Below are 27461 nucleotides of genomic sequence, written 5' to 3'. Positions count from 1 at the left end.
CGTTTCTCGAAAGTCCCGGTAACTTACCGGACCCGATAAGTTTATTTTTAAATGTTTTTTCGCCGGTTAAACAATGACTAAAGGCATAGTACTTGGCCAATGTTTTCCCAGAATTATAAGATATTAAAATTTAGTATTCAAAGCTAACAAAACTTGACTTCTTTTAAGAAACATTTATCACCAAAATCACCGTTATTGGGCCCGGTAAGTTACCGGGACTTTCGAGAAATGGGCCCCTGGGGTAGAGCTTTACCCCGATAATGGGGTAATGTTGATAATGTTGTGGCCTCAAATGTAATAAATGTCCCTAGAAGTATTAAATTAAAGGTCCTAATTGTGATAACTTTTGGCACACAGGGACGATTTACTACAGCATACATACAGTAATAGTGAAACAAAATGGAAGGGCGTTCTTCCCCTAGCGTGAGGTCCATTCATTCAAAAATTGCGACGTCAGTTAGATTTATCAACCGCTCTGAGAGCCATGTTAAAGTCCTTTGGTTAAATTATCAGGGAGAACAAGTTCTTTATTCAACACTTGAACCTTCAAGCGGTTATTATGACGTGAATACTTTTGTGACCCATCCTTGGATTGCAGTTGAAGAGGAAACGAGTCATCGGATGCTTTTGAACTCTAGACACATGTACTTTCCTACACCCCCTGAAATTGGACATTCGGAAGCAGACGCTGAGAATCACATTAGTTCTTCTGTTATGACCCAAGTCATCATTACACCAAACGGTATGTGTTGGGATCACGCTTCTTTCACCCTCCAACCCCCCCCCCCCCGCCCTCCACGCAGACGTCCTTAGGGGTTCGTCACGCGCGTGGGGGAAGAAACGCGTGACGAACCCCTGAGGACGTCTGCGTGGGAGGCTACCCCCCCCCCCCCCCCCCGAACAATCCTAAAGTAAAATACCAGGGCCCAGTTGCTCGAAGCGTGGTTAGCGCTAACCCAGGTTAAATACCATGACAACCTATAGGTTTTAATAACTCTTAACCAATGGTTAGCGCTAACCATGCTTCGAGCAACTCAGCCCAGGATTGTTTTTGAAGCCGTTCAAAAAAACTCCCAGTACATGATTTATCAGGTCTAAAACCACTCGGCTGTGCCTCATCCTGGTTTTAAATCCGACAAAACACTGCTGCCTGTTTTTTAAACATTGCATAACAAACAAACAACATATTAATAGATTCATGTTGCCAGAAATATTAACCAAAAGAATAGCATCAGTTTAAATAGAATGGAGACACAAGGTGTTGTCTTTCTGTGAAAAGCACTGCATACACCCGTTATGCTCAGTAATAAAATAAACTTCAATAGAGATAATGCCCTTTTATAATTGAACCAACCCATGGCCCATGTCAAACCCCCAGTCTGCAGAATATGGTAGAACTTGACGAGATCTCGTGCATGGAGGCTTTTTCTGAAAGAAATAATAAGGGGTGAGACTGAGCGGATACCAGATTTTTCAAATTAATCTGATACAAGTAGTCCAATATTTAACAATATTTAATTTTTTTTTCTATAATGATATTTGGTACTAATATTGTGATGTCATCATTCAAAACTTTTCTGAAATGATATCAACTACACTCCAAAAGACTTTTAATGGATCGTAAATATTAAACTGAAAAAACACAGTCATAGCAAATTGTTTCATTTATTAGTGTTATGGAGTATTAATTTTGGCATGGATGTCAGGGCTGTCATTACTCTCCCGGATAGTCTGGGAGTCTCCAGATTTTGAACCTTATCTCCCGGTCACCAGATTTATGTCTGTAATCTCCAGATTTTGAGCCGTATCTTCTGGTCTCCAGATTTATGTCTGTAATCTCCCGGATAACAAACGAAGTTTGCTATTTGTCGTAGAGTCGACTTTCTAACAAAAAAATGTGAAATGTCTAGTGTTGTTTTTGGTACACAGCCCTGGGATGTCAGCCCACCCTTTATAAGGGGATTTTTTGAAAACTAGCACATGAACCTGCCATGCTCTGGAGATTGACTAAATCCCAATTTAATACACTGTTACTGTTTCACTGTCAAATAATAAATAGTTGCTTGGCATATTTAAACACACATTTGATAATAAACACGGCAGTTATTCTTAAGGGAGCCAATTACTTGAGAAATGTTTGAAGGATGAGGTTCATGTTAAAAAAAAAATAAAATAGTACATCAAATATTTGAGGGCAGCTATTAAGGAAAAAAATGTTAATAGGTGCAGTACTTTTGTGAGGTAAAAGGTTATTAAATGTTACAAACTATTTAACTCAGGGAGTTCATACATTTTGCATTTTACACTGAACTTCCACTTACTGGTAATTGCATGAAATGGAACAGCGGCATTGTAGCTTACTGAATTGACTATTTTGAATTGATTTTCTCTTGCAGTGCCTTGCACCCTTGAAGAGTGCTGCAAAACATTGTTAAAGAAGACTGTTTTGCCGCAGAATATTAATCAACTTCCCCTACCACAAACAATCATCAAGGACATTTCACAATGTGCCTAACGATTCTGTAAATATTTATTCTGCATGAAGGCATGTCATTATTTTGGGAATTTCTTGAAGAGAAAAAAGCTTTGAGATGAGTCATTTGTGTAAAAAGTGTTTTAAACTGGTGTGCATTCATATGCAGAAAAGCCTGTATGGTTTTAAAGAAACATGGTACTGTTATTCAATATTATTACGACCCTTTGTATCTCTTCAAACAGGGATAGTTTGATGTATAAATGTAAACCTTTTTTTCTTTTTTTGGATTTTCAAATGTGTTGTCTTCACTACTCCTTTAAATATATTAATACATTTTGTTGCCTACCATCACTGTTGGGGTGGCCCATTATTTAACATATTTTGACATTTTTTTTATTTAAACTCTCCACTCTTACTGTTACATAAGTGCAAAATACAAAAGTTGGAGGTATTAAAAAACATAGACCAACACGCAGCTCAAAAATACAATTCAATTAGGGGAGAGGAGAGTAGGGGCACCCCTAGTAAAACTAATACTGTGCCCCTTTAAAGGAAGTAAATTGATAAGAAAAGTCACTGAGAGAGATAGCAGAAGGAAAACAAAAAACAAAGAGAAACGAAAATAATTGGAATAAAGTATCATTAATAATGAGCAAGGAATGTATCATCAAAATTGAGCAAGGTAATATTTATAGAGTCCTTTTCTAAACATTCGTTTAGTAGCTTTGTCCATTAGGAGAGGCAATGGACATGAAAATTGCTTCCGTGAATTATCGTGGTAATTTGTTTGCTTTCCTATTTACCTGCAATAAGAACGGAAACAGCCAGGAGATCCTTCTATTACTATGGAAGTACGATTTTTAATAATCAATGCAAATGTACATAAATTTAGGCTCTGTATATTTTGTCTTTTTTTGTATATCTCCTTTTATTGTGTATTCTATGTTAGGTAATGACCTCAGGGCTCCTATTCATAGCAGAGATGCTTTGTAAGCTCCCTGAAGCGACTATCCTGAGGTCTTACCTATTTATCAATCAATCAATCGATCAAAGAAAGGAAGGGGACTTCTCAGAGTCTAATTTATTTCACAAGAGAAATATTATTTCAGTCACACAAAAAGACAAATTGATGGAACTTGCACAAAACCACAAAGGCCTTTATTTCAGTACTCTACTTAATTATTGATTTTCCTAAACCATAATTGCATTTTAATAAATATCTTCTTGGTTAACTACACTGTACAATGTTATAACTGTGTGTCATTGTAAGTTACGAAATTAATAATATTTTGTGTCTGCTAAACACTGGTACAAATAAAAGATAAGATAAACCCATTAACTTAAAATATTGAATACTGAAAAATATACAAATTTTAGGGGCACCAAATGGTTTATGCAAGTAGACATCTGTTCAGAAGGCTTTTATTGCCAGATTTAGTCGTTGAGAAAATCTCAAGTTTTCTTTAGCAAAATGACACCTTGAAATTTCATTACTGGACAACTAATTCCTTTTGTTTTCAGAGGGACAAATATTTTGTTCAAAATTGCTAAAGGTCAGCTAGCATTTTTGTGAAGCTTCCAGCAGCCAATAAATTCAGGGAATAAATTTCAGTTCCTTTAAACATTCTCCAACTTCTTCAGCTAAAGGATCCAAACTGTATTAGCTTATAGTATACACAAATTTGCCTTTTAAGGACAGAGCCTACGTTTGTTACTGTGCATCTCAAGATACTTGGGTTTCCTATGGTAGCCTGTGTACTTAACAGCTGCCCCCTCCCCTTAAGAAAAGCCGGGTTTTCCTGAGGGGAGGGGGCAGCTGTACACAGGCTCCCTATGGGTGTGCCTACTAATATAGGGATATTTTTGTACAGTTTAAAACTATGCAGAGAAAGCTGACCTTAGCAAGTGTTCTTGGTATCCATAAAGAAAATTGGGGCCAACCATGCATTTTTCAGAAATAATTAATCTTCAATTGGGAAAAAAATGCCATACATATGCTTTTTTGGGGCACTTTTTAGAATTATTGTTGCTTATAATTATCTCTAACTAATGAGTGGTTAAGCCAATTTTCTTTTTGGATTCCAATAGCCTATGCTTAGATCTGCTTTTCCTGCATAGCCATAACCTGCGCAAAAATAACTGTTTTAATTAGTAAGCACCACTCTAAAAGGTCACGAAATGTTTCGGGAACACAGAAGGCAACATTTTAAGTTTTTATGCTTGAACATTCTCGTTGGGTGCCCCTGAAATATGCATTTAAATTTCTTAGCTTTTCAGTCAGAATAAATTGAGAAAATAAGCATTAAAAGAATCAAAGCAAATTGCTATGCAATGGCTTTTTGGCACAATATTTCAATCAATCACCCAGTGAGACTAAACCCTTTAAAACAGCTGTATTCAATGGGGCACTAGTTGGAAGAATTTCTTCAAACATGATATTGAGTCTTTCTGATCATTTCAATCTAATGCCCTGACTGTAAACTTGAAAAATTTATGTACAACTGCAGCGTGTTGTGAGGAGAAATGAGACACTTTTCAGGATTAAGAATTAAAACCTTGGAACCCCAGGTTACCCATAAAAACTGATAAGAACCTAGAAAGCTAAATTAAACCTCTCCAGAAAATGTGTCTTGTATGTCTAATGATATCCACAAATTACTCATAAGCTGTTTAAGCCTGTTAGCCTTCATATGTGACAAAGATGATTCAACTTTATTTCAGTTAAGACACCGATCAAATACCATCTAAAAATTGAGGTTAAGAAAAAAAGAATACAATAATACTATATAGCTAAACTGGTCTGCACTGAAAACTGGCGCCTTCTTTATTTTTACATCAATCCTATCCGATAACATAGTATACATCTAGCCTAAGACCACCTGTTAACACTTTACGAACATACATATTCTCTACACCGTGTTCCATATATCTTTAAATTATTGCATTCAGCAGATTTCTGTCACAACATAATCTCTTTGGTGAATGATGCCTTTACTCTCACCACCGTCCTCTACGACCCAGGAGGAGATGGTCAGGGTAAGGCAAAGTGGAAATTGCAAGTGGAAAAAACAGCAAAGAAAAGTCAAGCAGAAAAATAAACCTGCTTACCGGCCCCTTGACCTGCTATGGTTTGGTGAAATAAGAAGCTGGTCACAATCCGCAGTACGGAAAAAGGTGGCAGCTGTACTTTTTACAAAAATACCTTGTGAACTATCACAGCCAGTAGGCACATAGAGAGCCATATGTTTGTGAAATTTGGCACTGTACTAACAACACTGTGTATGCTAGATTTGAAGTTTTAAGAACTTCTCTTTATGTTTTTATGAGTGTTTTTAGGGTTTTCTATGCTAAGAATCATGGGTGAAGATACCAGTTGCCATCTTTTTCAGCAGGGTCGATTGGGTCTTGAAGCTAGTTTGTTTAATAATTTTGGCCACTTTTTTTGTGAACCAAACAAATACTCAGCCATTTTCATATTTGAAAACCCCCTTGACATGACTACCTCAACACGGGTAACAACCATTTTTATGAAGGCAAAAAATATATCCCACTAAATACAACTACTTGAAATGTGTGATGGTTTAACTGACAAAAGAAGTCAAACTTGACAAACAAAAACTATCCACAGATCTATCTTCCTTAATTAAACAGTATTTGGAAACTGGTTAAAAGCTTCCTCAGTCTTTACTTTATAATCTATGCTGTCATTCTCTTCTGTGTTTCTGCGCACCTACACTGGGCTCGATTTCCGCCGCTCATTTTCCCGAAAACAGCAGCTAATAATCGAGCCTACACCTACTGACACCTCCTCTTGCTTTGTACATACACTCAACATTTTTATCTTCTAACACAAGCACCCCTTTATATAAATACCACCAAATTTTATGGCCTGTCTGATAGCATTTTAGCTGCCATCTTCTCCGTCGTTAAAAATTCTTTAATTTGCTTCCTTCATAAACTACCACAGTGACTGCTGTGTTTTATTCAAGCATAGGATTGCCCGTCAATTAAATTAAATCTTGTACTACAGTAGATCACAGTACAGCTCCACCAGTAATACCAGTAAACCTTGCCACCCACGGTTTGTCTACTAAAGATAAGGTTATTTATTGCTCCTTCCCTCCAGCAAGGTCGCGTCTTCAATCACATTACCATTGAAGGAATTCCAGTCAAAGCTGAAATAAAAAAGATAACATTTTCAAATTAAAAAACTTCTATAGACAGTCAAGTGTCTACCATCTGAATACTGAATGAAAGTTGCAAGGATATGAAAAAAATCTTCCTGGTACATTTCTAGACCCAAGTTTTTTCCTAAATTTAACCTTAGGGAATTTCCAGCTTATTGGGTGTCTTGCACTTTCATATCCTTGCCATTGCTGTGTTTGTGCTGTGAAATTAATACCAATGAAATTTGTATTCGTGGAAACATGATCTTTAAGAATATTAACTCAGACGTTGTATGCACAGACCAAAAGGGTGATTTGCCATGTCACATTTCTTTGGCTCGTGTGTCAACCATCCTGTGTATTACTAGAATCAGTAATACTGAAAGCATCAGGTACGGTTAAAGAGAGAAAAGTAGAACAAATTTGCAGCTACATAATAATTATTAATAAGGCATCTACCATATCAATACCATATCAGTTTTTCACAAGCATGAGATGGATAAAAAACATTGAGTTTCTTACTGAACCCACAAGTACACAGCAGACAGATGCGCCGACCACCAAGCCGTGTGTTATTTCAATGGTACTGCCTGCTGATATTTTAACAACCCAACAATTTGATTAAAAGCATCTCATAACAGGTAGTTACACTTTCCCAATCAGTTGACGACGATGTCATTTTTAAAGATTTCTTGCCCAATCTGGTAAATTGATTTGCTGAGTTTTTACGAGTGCTGAGGAAATCTTAGAATTCAGTAATTAAACAAATTTACTGAGGCAGACAAAAACCCTTTCAAATATCAACTGTTCTGCTTATCACGTACTGTCGTTCATACACCTTTTGGCTCTGGCCAGATGAGCAATCACTTGATCAGCACCTGTGTTCTTTAACTGAGCAACAGATGGTATCATGCCTCGCCAAGTTGTGGTCAGTACTTCTCTCGAGTGACGAGACAATGTCTGATCAGCATATTCTGAAATTGTACCAGTAATAAAATTATTACCTGTTAATAGGTAACAGTATTATAAAGTAAAGATAGACCACAAGTTTAATCAGGGCCTCATTTTTCAAGCCATCGGTAATAAGGTAATATAATTTAATGGTTATGCAGTTGCTTTGTTTGCTTATTTATAAAATATTCATTATTATGTACCAATGAAATACTAGGTGAGCTTTCGCACGAAAACATGATATCTTCACACGTGAAAAGACTACCACTGCTATGGTTACATATGAATCACGCCTTTTGCAATGATTTGGTATTTCATTGGGTGTTAATATAATAAAAAGAACATTACATGGCCACTTGGAGATACAAAATTTCTCCTCTCGTGTGTGAAAAATATTCCATGAGTGAGCAGAAATTTTGTATCTCCGCATGGTCATGAAAAATCCTCTATATCACAATAACTCTTTGATGTACACATCCTGACAAGCTTCTAGATGTAAATCTAACCATGTACAAATATTTGCTTTACCCTTAAATTAAGCATGGAAGAAGTTGAAAAAATAATACAAAAATTTTGTTTACAAAATCAACGGAAATATTTTATCTACTGTACATGTAAGTTTCAAGCAAAGGTTATTTAATAACCTTTGCTTGGTGTACAGAAAATTAAAGATTTTCCAGCAACACAAAAAAATGCAAGCCACTTATACTTGTATTATTAAATAATTTAATAATAACAAGGCATGTCTGGAATAGAAGCAACAAAATAAGCCATTTCTGAGTTGCGTTAAGCCTCACGATGAAAGTGACTTGGCTAAGTGCAAAGTTTGAATTATGAAAATTAGTTTTAATTCATATGCAAACAAAACCAATTATTTTTGTATGAAAAGCTTTGCAATTAGCCTCGCTTTCATAATGAGGTTCACAGCAACTCGGAAATGGCCTATTCAGTCTTATTTCCAGAGTATTCATGCACTGGCTACTGATTATTCCAAAGCATGAGCTCACTATGAGCATAACTACTCCCACGTCAGTGGATGGATTAAAGCCAATTTAGCAAGTTTAGTATCATAGTATTCCACAGGGTTGACCCCTAATAATTTACTGGACAGTTCACTACCTGGCAGATCAAATGTGTGCAACATTTTCCCAATAGTCCTATAGTTTATGAATAGAGTAGAAGCATTTGTCAAGTTTAAGAATGAGATTGTGTGGAAGACTTGCCAAAAGCATTGGTTGGAGTACATTTGCTCTGCTGGATAGCGGCTTATCCACTGGATAAAGTTATCCGCTCTTTGAACAACTGGGGCCAGATGTACATATATACACAGACAAGGCATTAAAGTAGCTGACCTTCATAAACACTGTGATAAGCAAAGTGCAGATATACCAAGAACAGCAAATGTACTGCTGCCACCACACAACCAGCGATCAGACCCTGACGGCGATTAAACGTACGACTCATAAAAACAGTGACCTGATGAAAGGAATTTGAGAAATCTTTTAGTACGTAAGATAATCAGGATCATATACAGTCGAACCTGTATATAACGGCCACCCTCGGGACTTGAGGAACTGGCCGCTTAATACAGGTGGCGGCTTAATACAGGATCACTAAAAATACTTACTGGGCGTGGTCTAATGTCAATTTTGATGGCGTATCATATAAAAATATTTCATGCAAGGAAACAATAGGACAATCAACACTCTTTTAAGAGATCAATAATTTAAACAAAGTCGTTAACTGTCGACACTGCCAGCGACAATTCCTGTTATCCATGGTACTGCGCAAACGCCCGTACAGTCGAACCTTGATTATCCGGACTTGTCCGGACCGCGGTAAATAGTCCGGATAATCGAGAGTCCGGATAATCGAAAATATGAATATTAATGAGATAGAAATGTAAACAAAAGGTTACAGCAAAGAAAACATGACTTTAAATATGAAATCGGTTTCCCAGTAGATCTTTGTTGAATAAACTAGGTGTACAGGGCTTTATCCAACTGCTCATCATCGGCCAGCTTCAGGGACTTTCGTTTTAATCCTTCGCTTGTCTCGATGCTGTCAGTAAATTTTAGGATTTTGTCTAAATTTGTTCCTTTTTCTCCTTTATCCAAACGTGAAATAATTATCTGCTTATCTTTAATTGATAGAATGGCTCACTTTCGCTTCGTAGACATGTTTTTGATTTGAGTTTTCGATTGATCGCTCGTGTGTTTACATAACCCACGCAGAAGGAACTAATCAAGCATGAAATTCCCTTGGTCACAAAACAATTGAGCCAATCAGATATCAGCAGAACGCATCAGAATATTTCTTTGTCTCGTCGCGCTTGCGAATTTTGAAAAGCGCACAGGATAATACGCTGTTTCAACAGTCTTTTGAAAGGATTATTGCCCTTTTTGCGACTTTGAGTGCAAAACATCTCAACTAATTAATATTCATGGAAAAATTGGGACCAGAGAAAGAAGTCCGGATAATCGAATAGTCCAGATAATCGAGGTCCGGATAATCGAGGTTCGACTGTAGTTGTTCTGCATGTTTTATAGCATCTGACAGTGATCTTTGAAGGCGATTCATTCTCCATCCCATGGCTGAGGAACAAGCTAATTAAAGAGGAATTTCTAGCTAAAGAGTGAAGCATATTCAAAACAAACTTTTTTTACCGTTTGTGATATGGTACTATACTCCAGCACATTGCGGCAGGGACATCTAAAAAGTGTTAACGATACTAAACGGCCGAGTATCAGCTTACAGTAGCTTTGTACATGTCACACAATAAAATACTGCATAAAATAACATATGGCTTAGTTCCCACTGAAGGCTGGCCGCTTAATACAGGTAAAAATAACAAAAAAAAAAAAACAAACATAGGACTGCTATAGGGTGGCCGTGACCGCTTAATAGAGGTGGCCGCCTAATACAGGTAACAAATACAGCGTTTGTATGAACGAAAAAATCGGGACTTTGAAAACTGGCCCTTTAATAGAGGGTGGCCGCTTAATACAGGGCCGTTATATACAGGTTCCACTGTAATAACATCTAAAAGTAATGTTTACATCTCCATTTACACTGTACTTTTCTGTGACATTAATCCAACACTAAGATTCCTAGGCGTGATTACCACTGTACCCTTGCACAGTCTGGGATTCTCCATTTAAGAAAGTGGATACTTGTTTCGCTATTAAATTACCGTGAGTAATTCATCCAAACAGCTACCCTGCTCACAGTATTTTGTTGGCCAGTGCCCTATTGTGTTAAGAATGAGTTTAAAAAGACCATTTTTCCTTCAATTGACTGCGTTTCCTATTGATTCCATTCCTTACCACATTTTGATGACATCTGAGTATTCTCATGTGAGCATGCAAATCTAAAATTATACTAAGTAAATATTACACTTCCCTTTGTGTATTTTCTGTGACTTTTTTTCGACAATGTTCCTTGATTGAGTACAGTCCCTAGTCTATATGAACAGTTTCCACTCAAAATGAAAACATTTCTACAGTTGCACAATGCCTGAAAGCAGTTTTATCTCTGATGCAATAATTGACAGCTAATAGCACCGGTAATGTAATAACATAAACAGCAAAAGGTAAACTTTGCACACAGCATCAGAAAACCAATGACACTTCTTGCATGAATGCTGGTCTGTCCTAGAGTGTAAATACGTACAAAGAAGATCTGGAATGTCAGATGAATCTCTTAAGACTACCTAAAAACTAATATGTTGGGCTTCACGCCACTGAAATCAAAATAGGCCTTCTCCATAATATTTAAATGGCCCACAATTATCCCATTGACAGTACAATTTAAATGAATGATAATTAATTAGTAACCGGTCGCATTGCTCACCAATTTAGCAGCTGACAGTCCTCCAAACAACAACCACAGAGCATAAAAGAATGAGTGAGAATGGTGATATCCAATGGTCGTTAGAAAAAGACACACAACATTTCCAAATAAAGCATAACCCTGAAGTAAGAGGAAAATAAAAAGTTGGGAGATTTTGATAAACAGTATTTTACATAACTTAAGACTTTATTTATTACTAACTTCATCATGTGAATGTTCTATATCACATTGCTTATAAAATAATATTTCTTTGTCTTGTGTTGCCTTTCATTATTTTGTCAGTTCTTATGGCTCAGTTCATAGAATATGGATTTAAAGGACTGGTTATGTGCTGATCCATAATATTAGTTATTACAAAATGCCACATACTGTTTTCAGAATGTGGCACTTAAAAAAATTTACAGAACCACCAAAAATGGTGTATTTCCATTCTTTTATAAACTGATAACTAAGAGCACTGTTTAAAAAGGCCAACCAAACCTATATGTAAGCCTTTAAATAGCATTTTAACCTTTTAAGCCCTAACAGTAATCAACATCAAATTTCTCCTTGGGTGTTCACACACTCAGGTACTTACTGACAAAGAGAGGATCTGTAGAAAGGTAAGATGAGTGCTACACATGAAAGCAATAGAATAGAAGAATGCTGAGCCACCGATCCAGTATCCAAAACAAACACCAAACGCTGTTCCCATCAGCGTCCCCTCTTGCTGAAAACAATGAAACATTACAAATTCAATGCAGCATGAACAAGAAGGACTCATTCACCAAGGTTCTAAATTGCAAGACTTATTTCCAGTCTAATGGCAATAGGGAGGTTCAAAGGACCTTGTCATGCTCAAATTTGAGTGATTGGTGTCTCGTGGGAGAGGGGGGTGTGGTTGAGAGATTTTTGGCAACTGTATCCAACTTAAATAATCTTTTTTTGAAAAGTATATAAAAGAAAAAAACATACAGACAAGGAGAGACACCATACAGCTGCATAATCTACTGTATACTATTTTGTTCACAGGCCTTTAGACCACAAAGCCCTCTTCATTGATCAGTTACAAACTACAGTGGCAGCGATTACACAAAGTTACATAATTATCTACCAATCTACACAGATTTGCAAATTGTCTACAATCTGCACAGGTCTCTGGGGTGAATGTATACAGAGCATGAATTTTACAGCAGTATTCGGCCACGTGGAGTACACAGGGATTTACTTTATGGAGACAGATTTCTACTGTTCAAATAACTGAGTATATTGTGGCATATATTGTGGAGTTGGTTCATTACTTACCACTGTGTGACCAGATGTTTTCATACTGAAGAGGAGAATGGCGATCAGTGTGAAGACTAGCATCATCGGACCATACAATTCACCGACAACAGTCTGCGTAGACAAAGAGGTAAACACTCACTCAATGCTGTCAGGCCAACTAACAAATGAATTAATTTCACAGAATAGATACTAATGTTTCAACTGGTGAATTATTATTTTATAACCTGGATTGATCAACAGCAATCTCATTGCCACAAATTACACACAATTATTTACTTGCAATAACTGTTACCTGTGGTGATGCTGTTGATGGAAATTTTGGGATCAATGAATGGAGTAACCTGCAAAAAAACACCAAGTTTACACAGCTACAAACAACCGGCATTACCAATTTAATGCAGTTATGTCCAGTGAAATACCACCTGTGGTTGGATGGCAACATTCCTGACAAAATTAGACCACCACAATTTTACTGGTAAATGGAAATCTTTAAGTATGTGCAACTTCTCATGCAATGAAGCAACCCAGTTACTTAGCTAGAATTGTCTTTTCAACACCACTGAACAGATATGATCTTGGCTGTCTCTGTGCCCCATTTCAATCATGTAGTACCACTTCTGAAGTAGCTCTTGCAGCATGAATGAGTAGGAATTACTGGTACACATTGCAGGTTTTGGATTGCTTCTCGATAGTTATTTAAACAGTGAGTGCAAAAAATTAATCCATGAGTTTGGTGATCCTCTGCTTTGCAAATTACAACCTGGCTACAACAACATTTTGAATCAAAATCCACGAGTCCAAAATTACATCGATATTGTATAGGAACCATTGGTTTGTCTATTTAGTAGGGAAAACATAATATTACCCTTGAGCAATTTTAAGGAGTAATTTCATAAATTAATACCAGTATACTTCCTGTTTACATTAACAAAATACTATTTTACACTGACTGTATACATCACCTCAAAGTGTGCTGTTTAATTACCTGTTGCGAACTTCAATAGGTTCCACATCAAAGTATGGCCTGAGTATATCGATGTTAGCATACAGATCAAATGCTCTTTTAGCTGACTGTTTCCCTGCTTGCCATACCTACAAGTTGTAAAGAAAAGATTTAAGCAACATGCATGCCTCTATGATTGCGTCAGTCTTCTATAACTAGATTTATTTTATAATCATCAAACACATAGAGACAAGAACTCAAACATCCTCCATATGTTTGTTTTGTTCCTCAGTAGTTGGTGTTTTTTGTGTGTATATTTTAAGTACGAGACTTCCAGCCTATATTTACCAAGTCTGAATAAGTGCAACAGGCAAATTATATTTTAAAAAATGCTAACATCAACCTTTAAGGTTCTTAGGAATAGGTAAATGCTTTTTCAAAGGACAGACAGGGCTTACTTTCTCTGACTAATTTATTAGGGACACTTTTAATTTAAAAATTGCATTTATATGTATAAACATTGCAAGTATAATTTCACAAAAAGAATAATATCATCTACTTACATAACCTCCGACTTCTTGTGCCATTCTTTCTCTGATTCTTTCCATGAACTCTGTCTCAGAAACTCCCTGTCTACTTGGACTGCCATCAGGACTGATTTATGAAAAAATATATAGCAACACATAAATGTACATGTACCAACAAGAACAACAAGAAATACATGTTAAGCCCCTTGTTCAAAGGACCTTGTATTGAGAGAGTTTTCCAACATTTTCTGGGGGTACATGTGTACACAAACATGTACTTGAAAAATACATTTTGAACATCTTTAGTACATGTTAAGTTAGCAAAGTATTTACATAATGCGTATTAGACTTAGATATTAACATTTTATACTTCTGTTCTTTTTTAGACCTGATGAATTTTTACCGTGTATAAGTAAAAGATCACTTACTTACTTACGTACTTAGGTCATTGGGAATAACCGGTATAATATTTTTTTTAAACTTTCTGCTAAAAATTAGCGAACAAATCTTTACTATAAAGATTATCTCAAAACCTCTCTGGGTATTTCACCTGAATATAAATTTGAAACTCAGCACTGTATACTGAAGATCTACTTCAATGCAGTGGTAGCTCGCGGTGATTGCTTAATTGAGAGAATATGGCTATAATAAAAGGTAGCTAACCTTTCCACGTTTCCAGGTTCTGACTGAAGATCATCAGTGTTAGCTATATCAATGACTGCAGAGGAGTTATCCTATAAAATTATGATAATAACAAAGACAATGCTATTCATTTTCTAATAACTGACAAGTCACTAAAAAATTAGTTGTTTTGCACAAAGCATTTTCTATATTTTATCAATCAACAAACACTCAAGGTTCAATTTCTCTCCGTTATCACATAATTTATGCTCCTGATCAATTGAATGCAGTTTACCTATAACATGTTTATATATTATTTTACCATCACTTTGCATGGCTATTTAAGCTCAGTTGTTTTTTCCTTTTTTTTTTCAGAGTCACCTTTTGTCTATCTTAGATATCAATAATTTATTTTTTATCACAATTATTAAAGGTATCACAATTACACATGTATAGTAGCATGTATTCTGTGATCTTCAAATCTCTGCTCTTCTAATCACCACCATTTTTCCCTCACCATGGAGACCACAACCGTCGCACCTTGCATCCCTGCCTTGTTAGTTAAATAACCAACACAGTAGCTGATTTAGACGGCACAACTTTTGCTTACCACTGTCACATGCAATTTCTAGAGCCCCGCTTCTCGTGTCATGCAAAAAAATCACACACAACTCTCGTCACTCAACATTTGTCTACACAGGGTTCTTATTAGAAGGCGGGACCCGGGCACCAGTACCAGGATACACACGAGTCAGTACCTGCCTACTTTCAAACTGAACATAAAGGAATTCACTTCAAGTGCAATTTTCTGCCCAGACACTCTCCTATAGGTGCCCCCTACTTCAAAACTTAATGAAACCCCTGACGTACTATTGTCGTAGGATATAAAAAACATGTTTCAACTCACTACAACATTTTTCGGCTCATGAAAATCTGTCGTGATGATGTCGTAGGTCTGATTTAACCAACAGGATTTGTATTGAAATGGTGGTGTAAGCTAGTTGCATGCGATAGTCGAAAGCAAAAATCGTACCATCTAAATCTGCCATTACAAGTATCATTAAATCAGACACTATTCCTACATATACCTTTATAAGGGGCACCATAATGAACTTAGGTAGTCACTGACCAGCGACAGGGTACACAGTAATTTCAAAGGTGCCAAACTTAGTAATTAAATGATTTTTTTAACACTCTTAAATTTGTTTACAGACAACAATTCAATAAACAGTATGACAAGGAAAAGGAATAAAAAGAAACAAAAATTTAAATACAGTAAAAATATACATATATACATAATATTTATAGCAACTTTGACGGTTCATTCATTTGAGTGGCAAATTTTAGAATAATATAATAAAAAATTAATACAGTATTCAGCTTCTCATATTTTCTTGTAATTAAATTATAATTATTATTCCTGACAAGCCTAATTAAACGAAAACAGAACTGAACAAGGAACTATACCGCTCAAGCCACCGTCAGATTAAGCTAAGTAAGCTAATTCTCAAAGGTAAACTACAAGTAGCTTTACTTAACAAAATATATAAGCTTAAGTTTACACGTACGTAAGCTTATTTAATTACATGTTTATTTTGTGACGTTTTTTATTTTCATCATAATTTTCGTAATCATACAAACTATTTCGCAACCATACTTCTCGTAAATTACAGTATAAGGCTTTATTGAGACGATCAACTTACTTGTACGAGATACCAACTCGATGAGCGGCTTTCACTGGAAGCAGAACTGCTTTTATCTTCGTCTCCTAGCGTCGCCATATTGGATTTAAAAGCATGCAAAAGTAGCGAAGGATTATGGGTTGATTAGTGAATTGCAAAGGATTGTCGGAAAAGCTGCTTCGGGATCCAATATGGCGGCACTTCCGCAGAAGAAGTATTATCGCCAGAGGGCCCATTCTAATCCAATGGCTGATCACACGCTTGAATAGTAAGTAAAATGTTGGAAAATCGTTTATTTTTCTTTTAGGGCCGAGTTAAAAATGTCCATGAAGTTTTTGTCTTCGTAATTTCATACCGGGATTTTTATTTTTCCAGTCCTGTATCTCCGGATGCCATGGATTGGAGGACGTTATTTCCTGCTTTCTTTCCAGAAAAAACGGACACAGAAGAAAATTTAGAAACAAAACGCTTGAAAGTAGAGTTTGCTGACATTGGTTGTGGATATGGTGGCCTGTTAGGTAAAAGAGCTTTATGATCATGAGCTTATTGCTGTTACCGGTATATGTAATTTATTATGCATTGACTTTATCAATGCTTATTTGAAAAAATGATTTTTTTTTTTGTGTTGTTTTATTTTGTAGTTGATTTATCTCCCATGTATCCAGACACTCTAATGGTTGGAATGGAAATAAGGTTAAAGGTGTGAAACAACATATAGAGAACAAATAACATTAAACATGTTTTGCAGAAAATAGCATTGTAGTGGAACCTCACCTTATGGCTTCCTTAATTAGACCACCTCGTTATTAAAACCATCTTTTTTGCCACATTGGTGGGTGCAACCCAGAAATGTCTCTGACCTTTTTTTTCTAAAGGGCAATTTACATGGTATGACTTTGTCGCATGCGACACACATTGTTTTGTGTAAATCAAACCCACAACTCACTTACGACTGTCGTGCACGTCACAAAAAATGTCGTAGGATTTTACAACAATCGCAGGTATAGTCAATGTTGAATGACGCAAGTTTTGTGCGATTTTTTGCATGACGCGAGCAAGGTGCATGCGACAATCGTAAGCAAAAGCTGTACCGTCTAAATCGGGCTTAACTGGCTGTCCACAGGATGACTGAAAACCTTACAGTCCAAAACATTGCTGTGGATTTTTTCTGGAACAACACAGTAGTGATCCCAGCTATGCGCAACTTAAGAAAAAAAAACCATTGTCGTTAATTTTTTTGTTCTGACTTAAAGTAAATAAAAAAATAAATGACTTTATTCAAGTGTTGAGGTATATAGCACTGTAGCGTTAATTGCGGACACTACAAATCCGTAAAACAAATATACAAACTGTGCACAACATATGTTAAAAGTTCTGACTGGTGGGAGGCAAATCAGTTGGCTATTTACAAAGCGTGGCCTTGGATTTGAAAACCAGGCTACCGTGAAACAAATCCAAGTGGTCAGAGCAGGACTTGAACCCGGGGCCTCCGGATTACGCGTTCGGCGCTCTTACAACTAGGCCGTGCCACCTCCTTTTTTTTGTATTATTTTTTTGTCAATAACATAGCTAATAGTGTCTTTTTTCCTTAGGTCAGTGATTATGTGAGTGATAGGGTGGTGGCATTAAGAGAGGCTCACCCAGGCCAGTATCAAAACATCCATGTGATCAGGACAAATGCCATGAAGTATCTACCAAACTACTTTCACAAGGGACAAGTAGGTTATTGTAATAACATTGAAGGGCTCAGGGCTTAATTGATCTATAGTGCTTTTTAGATCACTTTTTGTTGTTTTAGCTCGGATTCATAAGATTTTGTACATGATCTGGCCTTCAATTCCTACAGGAAATGTTACTCCGACCAATGTTTTACCTGTGTCTTTGCATTTCATTTGCAATAGAAACCTATGATTATGGACAAGAATTCTGTTTAGCAGCAAATGATGGACAAAGCAGCAGATAAAACCTTGGGGCAATGTTTCCTGGAGAAATTGAAGGCCACATGCAAAGCATCTGGCAAATCTGAGCAAAAACAACAAAACACAATCTGAAAAGTACTATAGGTAGGTAATGCCCTGAGGCCCTTCAATTGTACTAGTAATTTATTGGTTTATGAAAAAATTTGCAGTTGTAAAAATGACACTTTCAGGGTTTTTAAGCTAACAGCAGCCATGAAGGACAACAACAAGAATAGGATACTTCAGATTGACTAGTTACTCCCCCTGTGTCCAAGCTAGTCTTTTTAAAACTTGATGACTGAGCCCTATTTTAAAGTCTCAATAGTTGAAAACCAGAACTTAAGAAAGCTGTTTGGGCAATAAGCTGATAGAAAGTGAAAGATTTAGAGATCTCACACCAGTCATTTGTTTTGGTTTCATATTTTTTAAACTACTTTCATTGTTTGAGACTGGCTTCATTTTTGGGATACTGGTTTGTATTTTTTTCCAAATGCTCTACTTATAAATATAGCAGCATGTACATGTATAGAGTTCTCATTTTAGTAGTTAGGATTAAGCAAATGGTTAGGTGTCGTGTAATGTCAGGATCACTGCATGTCTTTAGCACTGATTTTAGTCTTCTTATCATTAAATTGAAAGTTATTAAATAAGCTAATCAACCATAAATTTGTTTGTGCAGCTCAAAAAGATGTTTTTCTTGTTTCCTGATCCCCATTTTAAACAAAAGAAGCATAAGTGGAGAATAATAAGGTAAAAAATTATTTATCGGTGGCTAGGTTATGCTAACACAGAATTTTTTCTTCTTGTTGTTGTTGTTGTTTGTTTTTTGTTTTTACAAGATAACTTTCCTGCGGCAAAGAGGTAAAAAGGGGGATGTTTTGAGTGGCAGAATTTCATTTGAACATATTTGTGAAGGGCAAGTACTCAAGTGCTGTGCTAAGTGGATAAAAAGCACCGCTAGCATTTAAAGTAGGGGTCAATTTACCTTATCAACCCAAGCCAGGTGATAAAACCCAAATTAATCTTTGTTTTCACTCCCTCACCGATGCAGCACAACTGTTTCCTTACAAAGTAACCTCCTTTATTGAAATACAGTGTGTGTTAACACAGTTGTAGACTTTCCCTGTCCAAAAAACCCTTCCAATTGAATTCTGTTGGGCAAGGATTCACTACTGGCAATCCCAATATTGCTTTCCTTTTTTTTTCCCTTGGAAGTCTATATCTTAGATGCAAATTAGCAAATTATATAGATAATCAGACTGACTCTTTTATTTTATTTTATTTTATTTTTTTTAATTTTTGCCTTTTTTGTGCCATAATTTTTATGAACTACTCTAGTGCATTATTCTAGATAAATTTTAATTCATTTTTTTTCCTTGTATGTTTTGGGTCTTATTTTCATTAAATGAATAAAGGCATTAATATGTTTGAGAATATTCTTGGCACACTTCATTTTGACAGCTTTTTAATTTAATTTATAATTATTATAAATTAAATAAATTATATAACTTGTCCCTTGTTTTTCCTTTCCTTTGCAGCCCCACCTTGCTGGCTGAATATGCTTATGTTTTAGCAGTTGGGGTGGGTATCAGTGTTTTTTCATTTTTTCCAACCTTCTTGTTCTTTTATTCTGTCAGTCACACCTCAAGCTTACTTACTGAGTTTTTGTGTAGTAAGCACAAGTGTTAGTTTTGTGCGAAACCAAGGATGTAATATCCAGGCAGTCCAGAGTCCATTTTCCTCTCCACTTCCATTGTCACAAACCATGATTATTTTCATGTCAGCTTTTTATTTTTAATGCTAATTATACATCAAGATCACGAACTAGGTAAATACAGTCAACTCCCTTTATTGCGGACACTCTTGGAGCCGCAAGTTAGTGTCTTAAATAGCAAGAGTCCGTAATAGCGGAAATTTATTTCAGTCAAATGTCTGTAATTTATTTTTGCTGGGGATCTAGTTCCTGTCCATATTTATTATTATCGGCCAGACGGGGTGACTGTAATAGCAAGGTGTCTGCAAGGTGAGAGTTGACTGTAGTAGTAATTACACTGATAAACATGAGGTGGAAAAACGTTGTAAGGAAAAAGGAATAAGCTATGAACAATAAGACCCAAGAACCAGGGAGCATTTGACATGTGAGCTTATAATATGTATTCTCTTTTAAGAAAATAAAAGTGTGTGCGATTTTTAGGACTTAAAATGTACATATTTCTCGCGGACAAAGAAAAAAAAGAACATGAAACATGTGCATGCATAATTAGATCAACCATAATTCCATCAGGTCACAATGTTTACGATTTGCACTTGGCATAGGGGCAATGTTTCTTTCTTTTCAATCCAGAGTGTGCAAATAGGCCATTTCTGAGTTGCTGTAAACCTCATTAAGAAAGTGAGGCTTGGTGCATTGCTTTGTTTTTATTATGAAATGTAGTTTTCATTCATACACAAACAAAACTAGTTTTCACATGAAATGCTTTGCACTTAGCCTCACTTGTGTAATGAGGTTCAAGGCAACTCAGAGTTGGCCTATTGCATGGTTAATAATAATTATTATAATTTGTAATGTGGCTGTAACATTTGGGTGCCCTGTGGGAGTGTAAATTGAAGTGATTTTGTGTTAGTTGCATTGAGACTGTTTATGGTTATGATTTGTAATCAGATTCCTTGTCTTGTGTTTTTTTATATTCAAAGGGTCTTGTGTACACGATAACTGATGTACCTGACCTGTGCGACTGGATGAAAAAGCATTTCACAGAGCATCCATTATTTGAAGCAGTTGGTGAAGAAGAATTGGTATGAAAAGATTTTTACAGTAAATTATCACCACCATTTTAAAATTTGGGGCCCGTGTGTAATTGAATAGTCCATTTTTCAGTTGCGTGCTTATTGACGTGGGTTCACAAACCCTTCTAAGTCAAGATGTTTCTTAAATATTGTGTCGTAACAAAAGCCTATTGCTTGAATGATAACACACTATTGTTCAGAAACAATGCCTATGATGTATCTTAACTTATGGGGGTATTGTGAATCGATTCCTTGTAAATGTAGAGGAAGTCAGGTCTGGAACAGCCTTCCAACGGCTGTTGAAACTGTCAAATCAATATATATTTTTGAGAAAAAAATCAAAAAATATCTTCTCTGTGAGTGACTTTCTAAAAAATGTTAAGTACTGTAAGAAAAAAAAAATAGAAACCTACATATAGGACATAGCCATGTAAATTCAGAGTAGTTAATCAACAAATGTATGTACCAGGGTCTCTCCTTGTAAGCCCAGTAGGGTTTGCTGAGAGCTCCTGCTCCTAAGCTATAAGAAAATAATACTGCTGTAAGAAAACAGTGAATGGGGCAAATAAACATTGATTGATCGATTGATTGATTGATTGATTGATTGATTGATTGATTGATTGATTGATTGATTGATTGATTGATTGATTGATTGATTGATTGATTGATTGATGGATGGATGGATTGATTGATTGGTCCCTGTCCTTTTTTGTGGAAGTGAGGCTGTACAATGCACAACAAGTTGCAAGGAAAATGTTGCCCCTATCACTTGACGTTGATAACTGTCTTAATTTATTTAACCGCATTCTCAACAGGCGCAAGATCCTGTGGTGGATAAACTTTATGGAAGCACAGAAGAGGGACAGAAAGTGACAAGGAACAAGGGGATTAAACTTGTGGCTGTCTTTCGTCGAATTCAGGATCCGCATGAGATGTAAACAGAAGTGGCACACCCTAAGTCAATTCATTGATTGAGGATGAGGCAGTATCCCCATCCAAAGAAACTGGATGCCTTTTTTTTGTGGTGTGATTCATCTCGTGAAGCACTGTGGTTATGAAAAGGGACACCTACAAGTTATCCAACGGGGTGAATGTTATCATCCAGAACTGAAAGAATGAAGGATTTGATTGGTCATTTCTGTATTGTTGAAAGCCACTGGAAGGCCTTTATCTTTGATAGCTGCTTCCATTATCTTGTGAAAATCGTGATACAGTTGCTGCCGAATTAATACTAAGATCCATCTCAAGTGCTTATGTCTGTACTTGACTTGATCCTTACAGAAACCATGGATTAATTATCATTAACACAGAAATGTTCTTGTAGGTAGTTATTTATTTATTAAAAATAAGAAAAAGCTTTATGTAGCCTAGTGTATAATTTACTCATTATTAATCCTAATTAATTTTGTTAAACATGATATGAATGATTGATTGTCACAGGTCATACCCCCTACACCCCACAATAAAAACGCCCAATTTTTGGCGTGTGTCTACTTTGTTTCCACAGTCTTCTCGGCTTTCAAATCCGACAGGCACTGGGATGAATGATTGTTTCTCCTTGCAAAGACCATAAAACCTTGAATTTTCCACCATTCTATTTATTGTATTGAAATGTCTTTCTAGCCGAATAACCCTCTTCCTTTCTCCTTCCCCCTTGGTACTGAAGGTTTCATTTTGTACCCCCAGTCTCCCCGGGTGGTTTGCTGAGAGAGCTTACAAACTCGGGGTAGTCGATGTATCCGTCATTATTGTGGTCTTGGTCTTCTAAAATAGTGTCCACGAAACTCGCTAATTCGGTCTCAAGGAATGGACTGGTGTGCTGTTCACCTGAGAATAAATGAGATATTAAAGTCGAGGAGTTATCTTTTTTAGCACAAACACCATCACACACCCAGTCCATTTTTTCTGATTTTTTACTGCACCCATTAGACTCACGTTTTTAGTTCCAAACTTGCAATCTTGTTGAAAGATGACAAAATTTAAGTAATGGCTTCACGAAGCCAACAAAGTGGAAGCGAAATTATGGCAGTTGGTGCAAAAGGGATCGCTAATTTCCGATCCAACCAAATAGTCTAATATGCAACCGGTCTTCAAAATGACCAAGATCTTTATACAATGCCATATTTTTGAACCGCATTGGTCTTATGGTCTCCCTCGCAGCCGTTCTGTCTTGTCACGCAACGCTCCTCCCCAGCCGTTTGTGGGGAGGAGCGTTGCGCGACAAGACAGAACGGCTGCGCGCGAAGGAGACTATATTGGTCTGAAATAGGGTATAGATTTTAATTATTTTTGTCTGACATTCTGAAAACGGGTATCGATTTTACAAAAACGGGTGGATTCTACAAACGAGGCCTGGATATAGATATGAATTTTAGAGGCCGGTTCAGTCCAAAACAAAGCTACCTAAAATTACATATTTTGGTCTGAAATAGGGTCAGGGTTTACCCTGCTAGCGGAGGTTTCTTTCAGGGAGTAAACAAGCCGCCTACGCGAAATACGCCAACGAGTTCGTACATGCTAAAAGACTTGCCAGAAAGAAACTAGTCGGTTTGTTTACTTCCAGACAGAAACCTCTGCTGGTAGTCAGGGTTCGGCACAGTGACACAAACTCCCCCCCCCCCCCCCCTCCCCGAATCTGAAAACGGCAAATGATACCAGCAGTTACTCCACGCAGAATTGATGACTTTACCTTCCTCCCGCGAATGTTCATGATGTGACAGACCTTGGAATATCTCAAGTCCGTCGAGCTTGCTGTTATTGTCGTAATCGTGCATCAAGAAAAACTGAGCTTCACTGCTGGTTTCCTACAAAAAAAAACCAATCTACGTGTTTGTTTTATAGAGTGGTTAAATTTGTAAACGTCAAATTTGTACTGTATTTTTTCCGGTGTGCTTGAAGAGCAGTAGCCATAATCAGGGTTGAGTCATGATAAGAGAAAGGAAAAGCTTGCCGTTAAGTATCCGATACTAGTCCGAACAGACTGTTAGCTTATTGTATGATGCGTAAGAAAATTAGCACCCTACACTGATCCTATACTTGTAAACCAAGGGCGCAAGCGCGGGAAAAAGCGCGAGCCAAAAACGCTCGCGCATGCTCTGATGTCTCGCCTTGACGGAGTTGACCCGGCTAGGCGAGCCATTAGGCCCGTTTACACGTTAAAAGAGAAGGAACGGCTCGGTTAGAAACAAGTACCGGTTCCAGACGAAATCTCCCGTTTACACGTACAAATTCTGTAATGTACCTAACAGAAAAAGGCATGGTACTTGAGAACCCCTTGGAACGGGTACTAGACCGTTTACACGTTGTTTTCCCGATAGAGCCCGCAATAATTAAACAAAACTGCTTCGATTAGTTGTTCATATGACAACTTTTCTCCATATAAACGGGGCCTAAAATTGAGTAGTTTTGCGTTGGCAACGAAGTCCAGAATTATTTTGACCTTTCCTCACCTGCAATCATTTGGCGATTACCGTAAACCGAAAACTAATCTCGTACCCTGATCTCAGTTGGTTCGGGAATGTCTCCGCCTGACCATGGGAGATCTGGGTACGAGATTAACCGAAAACGTGATTCTAGATCTCAGTTAAGTTATTTGTACTTACGTTAAGAAATTTAATTGCTGTTTCTTCGTCCATACCCAGTTGTTCCATGAGATGTTCTATTAGGTGGCTATTAAAATATAAAACAAAATCGTGCTGATCGTATCAACTAGTCTTTGAAAACATACAGGCAATAAACTTTATTTGCCGTGAAAATATGTACAGATATTTGTCTGAAGACACATTATCTCTTCCGTGGTAAGGAACAGTTTTCGACAACAAAACTCTACGGAAGAGCTGTGAGCTTCGAGGCCGAGCAGCAATGTTTGTTGTTGTTGTTGTTTTGTTTGTTTGTTTGTTTGTTTGTTTTAAAGCAATGCTAGAATTCTGCAGAAAAAGCAGCCATTGTGAAGATTCGTAATATGCTATAAACTGTTGCTTTGACGATATCGCATTGATTGCTGCGAATCTGAAGTTTATGTGTTTTGTACAGCCGCACCCACCCCCACCCCCTCCGCATCATTTAGACCATGTGGGCTTCTTATTCACGGCAAATTAAAATGGCATAATTTATGCGACAAGGGCGCCTTGGAAACGACTTGTCACTCGCCTCTCGGAAAAAATATTTAACTAAATAACATTCAATGTTTAGTGGCTGAATTTTAAACGGTTACGATTAATGGAACCGGCTTTCCGAAGAAAATCGCTTTTTGTCTTTGGAGTATCTCACGAAAGAGAATATGTAATGTCAAATTATTGAATAAAACAAGCTAAAACGATTTGTAAATCACACATTTTGAAAAGATCTATTTCACGAACTGAGAAACTCACGTCATTGTCGCTGATTTAAGTGAATATCAAAAACCAAGAGAGGATGAAAAAACGAAATTGAAGCGAGAATCTGTTTACATATCGCTCTGTTTAAAGAAGCGTAATGTTATATTGTTGTAATATCAAAGCGTAGCGAGTTCAACCAGCGGTCTGGTAACTTGAATATTTCTGGTATTAAACCACCAGGATTATATGAATTAAAAGGTACAAGGCTGTCAATATATACGGTATTTTTCTGTAACACTGACTCGACAATGTATACTTGGTATTTCATCCAAAGTAAGGTAAAGATTTCAGATACTTACTGGGAGTCTCTGGTTTGATTTTTTAGAACTTGTTGAGCTCTTTTCCGGTCCTGTGAACACTCGCTAAATCTTACCATAGATAAAAGAATGAGTCCACTGATGAACATGGAAGCTGTACACGAAGAATATGTTAACCGAGGAGGAAACATTGTTCTAGTTTGAAAGTTTTCAAAGCAGCTCTGTTCAAATGAGATGATCGCTGGATATTTCTAACAAGTTTCGTGTCATCAATATGATGAATCATATCTTAAAGAGTGAATTATATTTATCTGAGTATTTAAATTTTGAGGCTTGGCGGAAACTATTCGATGAAATGCAGTTTATTCAGGCTGACAGGTGCGATTCAAAATTAACCAATCAGCAACCGCCCGGTCACCATGTATATTCCTTTGATCGATTGATGCTAGATAGATGGCTTTATGACTGGTATTAAAATGTCTTGCAGTCGTAAAGCTGAACTAAACATTTCAGAAAACTTGAAATGATATTAATACTAAATAGACCTAAACGGAGTAAAAACAAAGCTTCAAAGCGTAGTGCAATATTATTTAGCAGAAAATTTCTATCACACAATGCTAGACTTGCCGGACTACTGAAAATCGATCCGATTGAAATTGCTGGCTTTCTTATTCAGAAATTCAAGTGACTATTGAAAGTAGGCCTACGTCAGATTATATGTATTAGCAACTTAGCATTTGCATGGCAAGGAGTTTTTAAATTTAGTAGACCTTTTTTAAAAACCCATTGAGACCGTCATAAGGCTGTAATATAAAGGTTTGTATCAGAAATCTATAATCCAATGCACATTGTAACTTTCTCTATTCCAAACCTTTTTATTTTACAAAGCAAAGATCTTCTTAGCTTTCAATTTTCATCCAACGTGTTGATCCTGTCGACGAATGGTCACGTGGGGAATGGCGGAAACTTTTCAGGGGCGGGGGGGGAGTACGGAGGAACGCTGCCACGGTAAATCTTTGACAGGACTGTTGTTCCTAACTGAGACATAGAAAGATCCTGGCACCATGTCAACTACCTTCGCTCGGAAGGTCCTAGTACTAGGGCAAAAAAAGAAACATGGCGGCGGCCGGGCGTTCAGCTGCCGTGGCCGACAATTTTCTTCTTCTCCACTTGGTAACCACCTCGACCGAAAATTTCTGCAAGTATTAAAACCAAACGAAAAGTTGTTTTGCCTTCTAGGATCTTCCTAGGGGATCCTAGTGCTGGGATCTTCCTCCATCCATGTAAACAGAACTCACCTTTCGCGGCCTTGATTGTAACTTGCTCACACACATTTTCCCACGCCCGCTTTGTGATATTCTTTTCGAGTTCTGGTTGGTTAATTGCGTTTTTGAGCTATCATTTCAAACCACGATAACTATGGGTGGACCTTGGTTTATTTCCTAAATTCTACTTATCTCACACTTGGCAGTCTTTAATAACTTAATGAGTCCCGCTCTTGAGTGAAGCGATCGCTCAAGGTTACCGTATACCTTTAGAGGTGGCTCGTGTCCAAGCGATGTAGCGCGTCCAGTTCAAACTGTAGGTACCTAAACCCCT

At 37.0% G+C, this 27461-nt stretch overlaps 4 protein-coding genes across 4 annotated transcripts; 2 read left to right on the top strand and 2 right to left on the bottom strand.

Annotated features, from left to right (window-relative positions):
• The first annotated feature begins 399 nt into the window (after nucleotides 1-399).
• Nucleotides 400-3713, top strand: LOC146456762 (von Hippel-Lindau disease tumor suppressor-like). The gene is made up of 2 exons (XM_085092795.1): nucleotides 400-742; nucleotides 2397-3713. The coding sequence occupies exons 1-2, from the start codon at nucleotides 400-402 to the stop codon at nucleotides 2513-2515; spliced, it is 462 nt and encodes a 153-aa protein (XP_084948921.1). The 3' UTR covers nucleotides 2516-3713.
• LOC146456761 (protein YIPF3-like) lies at nucleotides 3609-16633 on the bottom strand. The gene is made up of 11 exons (XM_085093116.1): nucleotides 16506-16633; nucleotides 14845-14915; nucleotides 14218-14308; nucleotides 13697-13803; nucleotides 13004-13052; nucleotides 12730-12822; nucleotides 12023-12154; nucleotides 11446-11565; nucleotides 8946-9069; nucleotides 7467-7616; nucleotides 3609-6651 (listed from the first exon to the last, which is right to left on the bottom strand). Exons 1-11 carry the CDS (start codon nucleotides 16581-16583, stop codon nucleotides 6620-6622), a joined length of 1047 nt encoding a protein of 348 aa, XP_084949242.1. The 5' UTR covers nucleotides 16584-16633; the 3' UTR covers nucleotides 3609-6619.
• Nucleotides 16634-16645: 12 nt separating this feature from the next.
• LOC146456760 (tRNA (guanine-N(7)-)-methyltransferase-like) lies at nucleotides 16646-22590 on the top strand. Its single transcript, XM_085093117.1, has 8 exons — nucleotides 16646-16752; nucleotides 16860-17002; nucleotides 17126-17184; nucleotides 18077-18202; nucleotides 19122-19192; nucleotides 19981-20023; nucleotides 21137-21238; nucleotides 22045-22590. Exons 1-8 carry the CDS (start codon nucleotides 16676-16678, stop codon nucleotides 22165-22167), a joined length of 744 nt encoding a protein of 247 aa, XP_084949243.1. The 5' UTR covers nucleotides 16646-16675; the 3' UTR covers nucleotides 22168-22590.
• On the bottom strand, nucleotides 22545-27461 carry LOC146456759 (multiple coagulation factor deficiency protein 2 homolog). The gene is made up of 5 exons (XM_085093118.1): nucleotides 26938-27461; nucleotides 25905-26900; nucleotides 24832-24898; nucleotides 23919-24033; nucleotides 22545-23056 (listed from the first exon to the last, which is right to left on the bottom strand). Exons 2-5 carry the CDS (start codon nucleotides 26051-26053, stop codon nucleotides 22899-22901), a joined length of 489 nt encoding a protein of 162 aa, XP_084949244.1. The 5' UTR covers nucleotides 26054-26900; nucleotides 26938-27461; the 3' UTR covers nucleotides 22545-22898.

Source organism: Pavona decussata, unplaced genomic scaffold (genome assembly GCF_977016875.1).
Source record: "Pavona decussata unplaced genomic scaffold, jaPavDecu1.1 SCAFFOLD_254, whole genome shotgun sequence".
NCBI lineage: Eukaryota > Metazoa > Cnidaria > Anthozoa > Scleractinia > Agariciidae > Pavona > Pavona decussata.
The sequence above is the reverse complement of the archived record's forward strand: the minus strand, read 5'-3'. Positions and strand labels throughout refer to the sequence as shown.

What these genes read in the sequence shown, in the direction of transcription:
- LOC146456759 (XM_085093118.1), bottom strand. Translation starts at nt 26,053, where the DNA reads ATGTTTCCTCCTCGGTTAACATATTCTTCGTGTACAGCTTCCATGTTC. An exon ending in CAGCAATTAAATTTCTTAAC is followed by an intron (nt 24,034 to 24,831) that starts GTAAGTACAAAT and finishes TTTTTTTTGTAG; the next exon opens with GAAACCAGCAGTGAAGCTCA. An exon ending in TGAACATTCGCGGGAGGAAG is followed by an intron (nt 23,057 to 23,918) that starts GTAAAGTCATCA and finishes ATTTATTCTCAG; the next exon opens with GTGAACAGCACACCAGTCCA.
- LOC146456761 (XM_085093116.1), bottom strand. Translation starts at nt 16,583, where the DNA reads ATGGCGACGCTAGGAGACGAAGATAAAAGCAGTTCTGCTTCCAGTGAA. An exon ending in CGAGTTGGTATCTCGTACAA is followed by an intron (nt 14,916 to 16,505) that starts GTAAGTTGATCG and finishes ATAATTTTATAG; the next exon opens with GATAACTCCTCTGCAGTCAT. An exon ending in TTATCACAGTGTTTATGAAG is followed by an intron (nt 7,617 to 8,945) that starts GTCAGCTACTTT and finishes GTACAATTTCAG; the next exon opens with AATATGCTGATCAGACATTG.
- LOC146456760 (XM_085093117.1), top strand. Translation starts at nt 16,676, where the DNA reads ATGGCGGCACTTCCGCAGAAGAAGTATTATCGCCAGAGGGCCCATTCT. An exon ending in GAATGGAAATAAGGTTAAAG is followed by an intron (nt 17,185 to 18,076) that starts GTGTGAAACAAC and finishes TTTTTTCCTTAG; the next exon opens with GTCAGTGATTATGTGAGTGA. An exon ending in CATAAGTGGAGAATAATAAG is followed by an intron (nt 19,193 to 19,980) that starts GTAAAAAATTAT and finishes TTTCCTTTGCAG; the next exon opens with CCCCACCTTGCTGGCTGAAT.
- LOC146456762 (XM_085092795.1), top strand. Translation starts at nt 400, where the DNA reads ATGGAAGGGCGTTCTTCCCCTAGCGTGAGGTCCATTCATTCAAAAATT. An exon ending in AGTCATCATTACACCAAACG is followed by an intron (nt 743 to 2,396) that starts GTATGTGTTGGG and finishes TTTCTCTTGCAG; the next exon opens with TGCCTTGCACCCTTGAAGAG.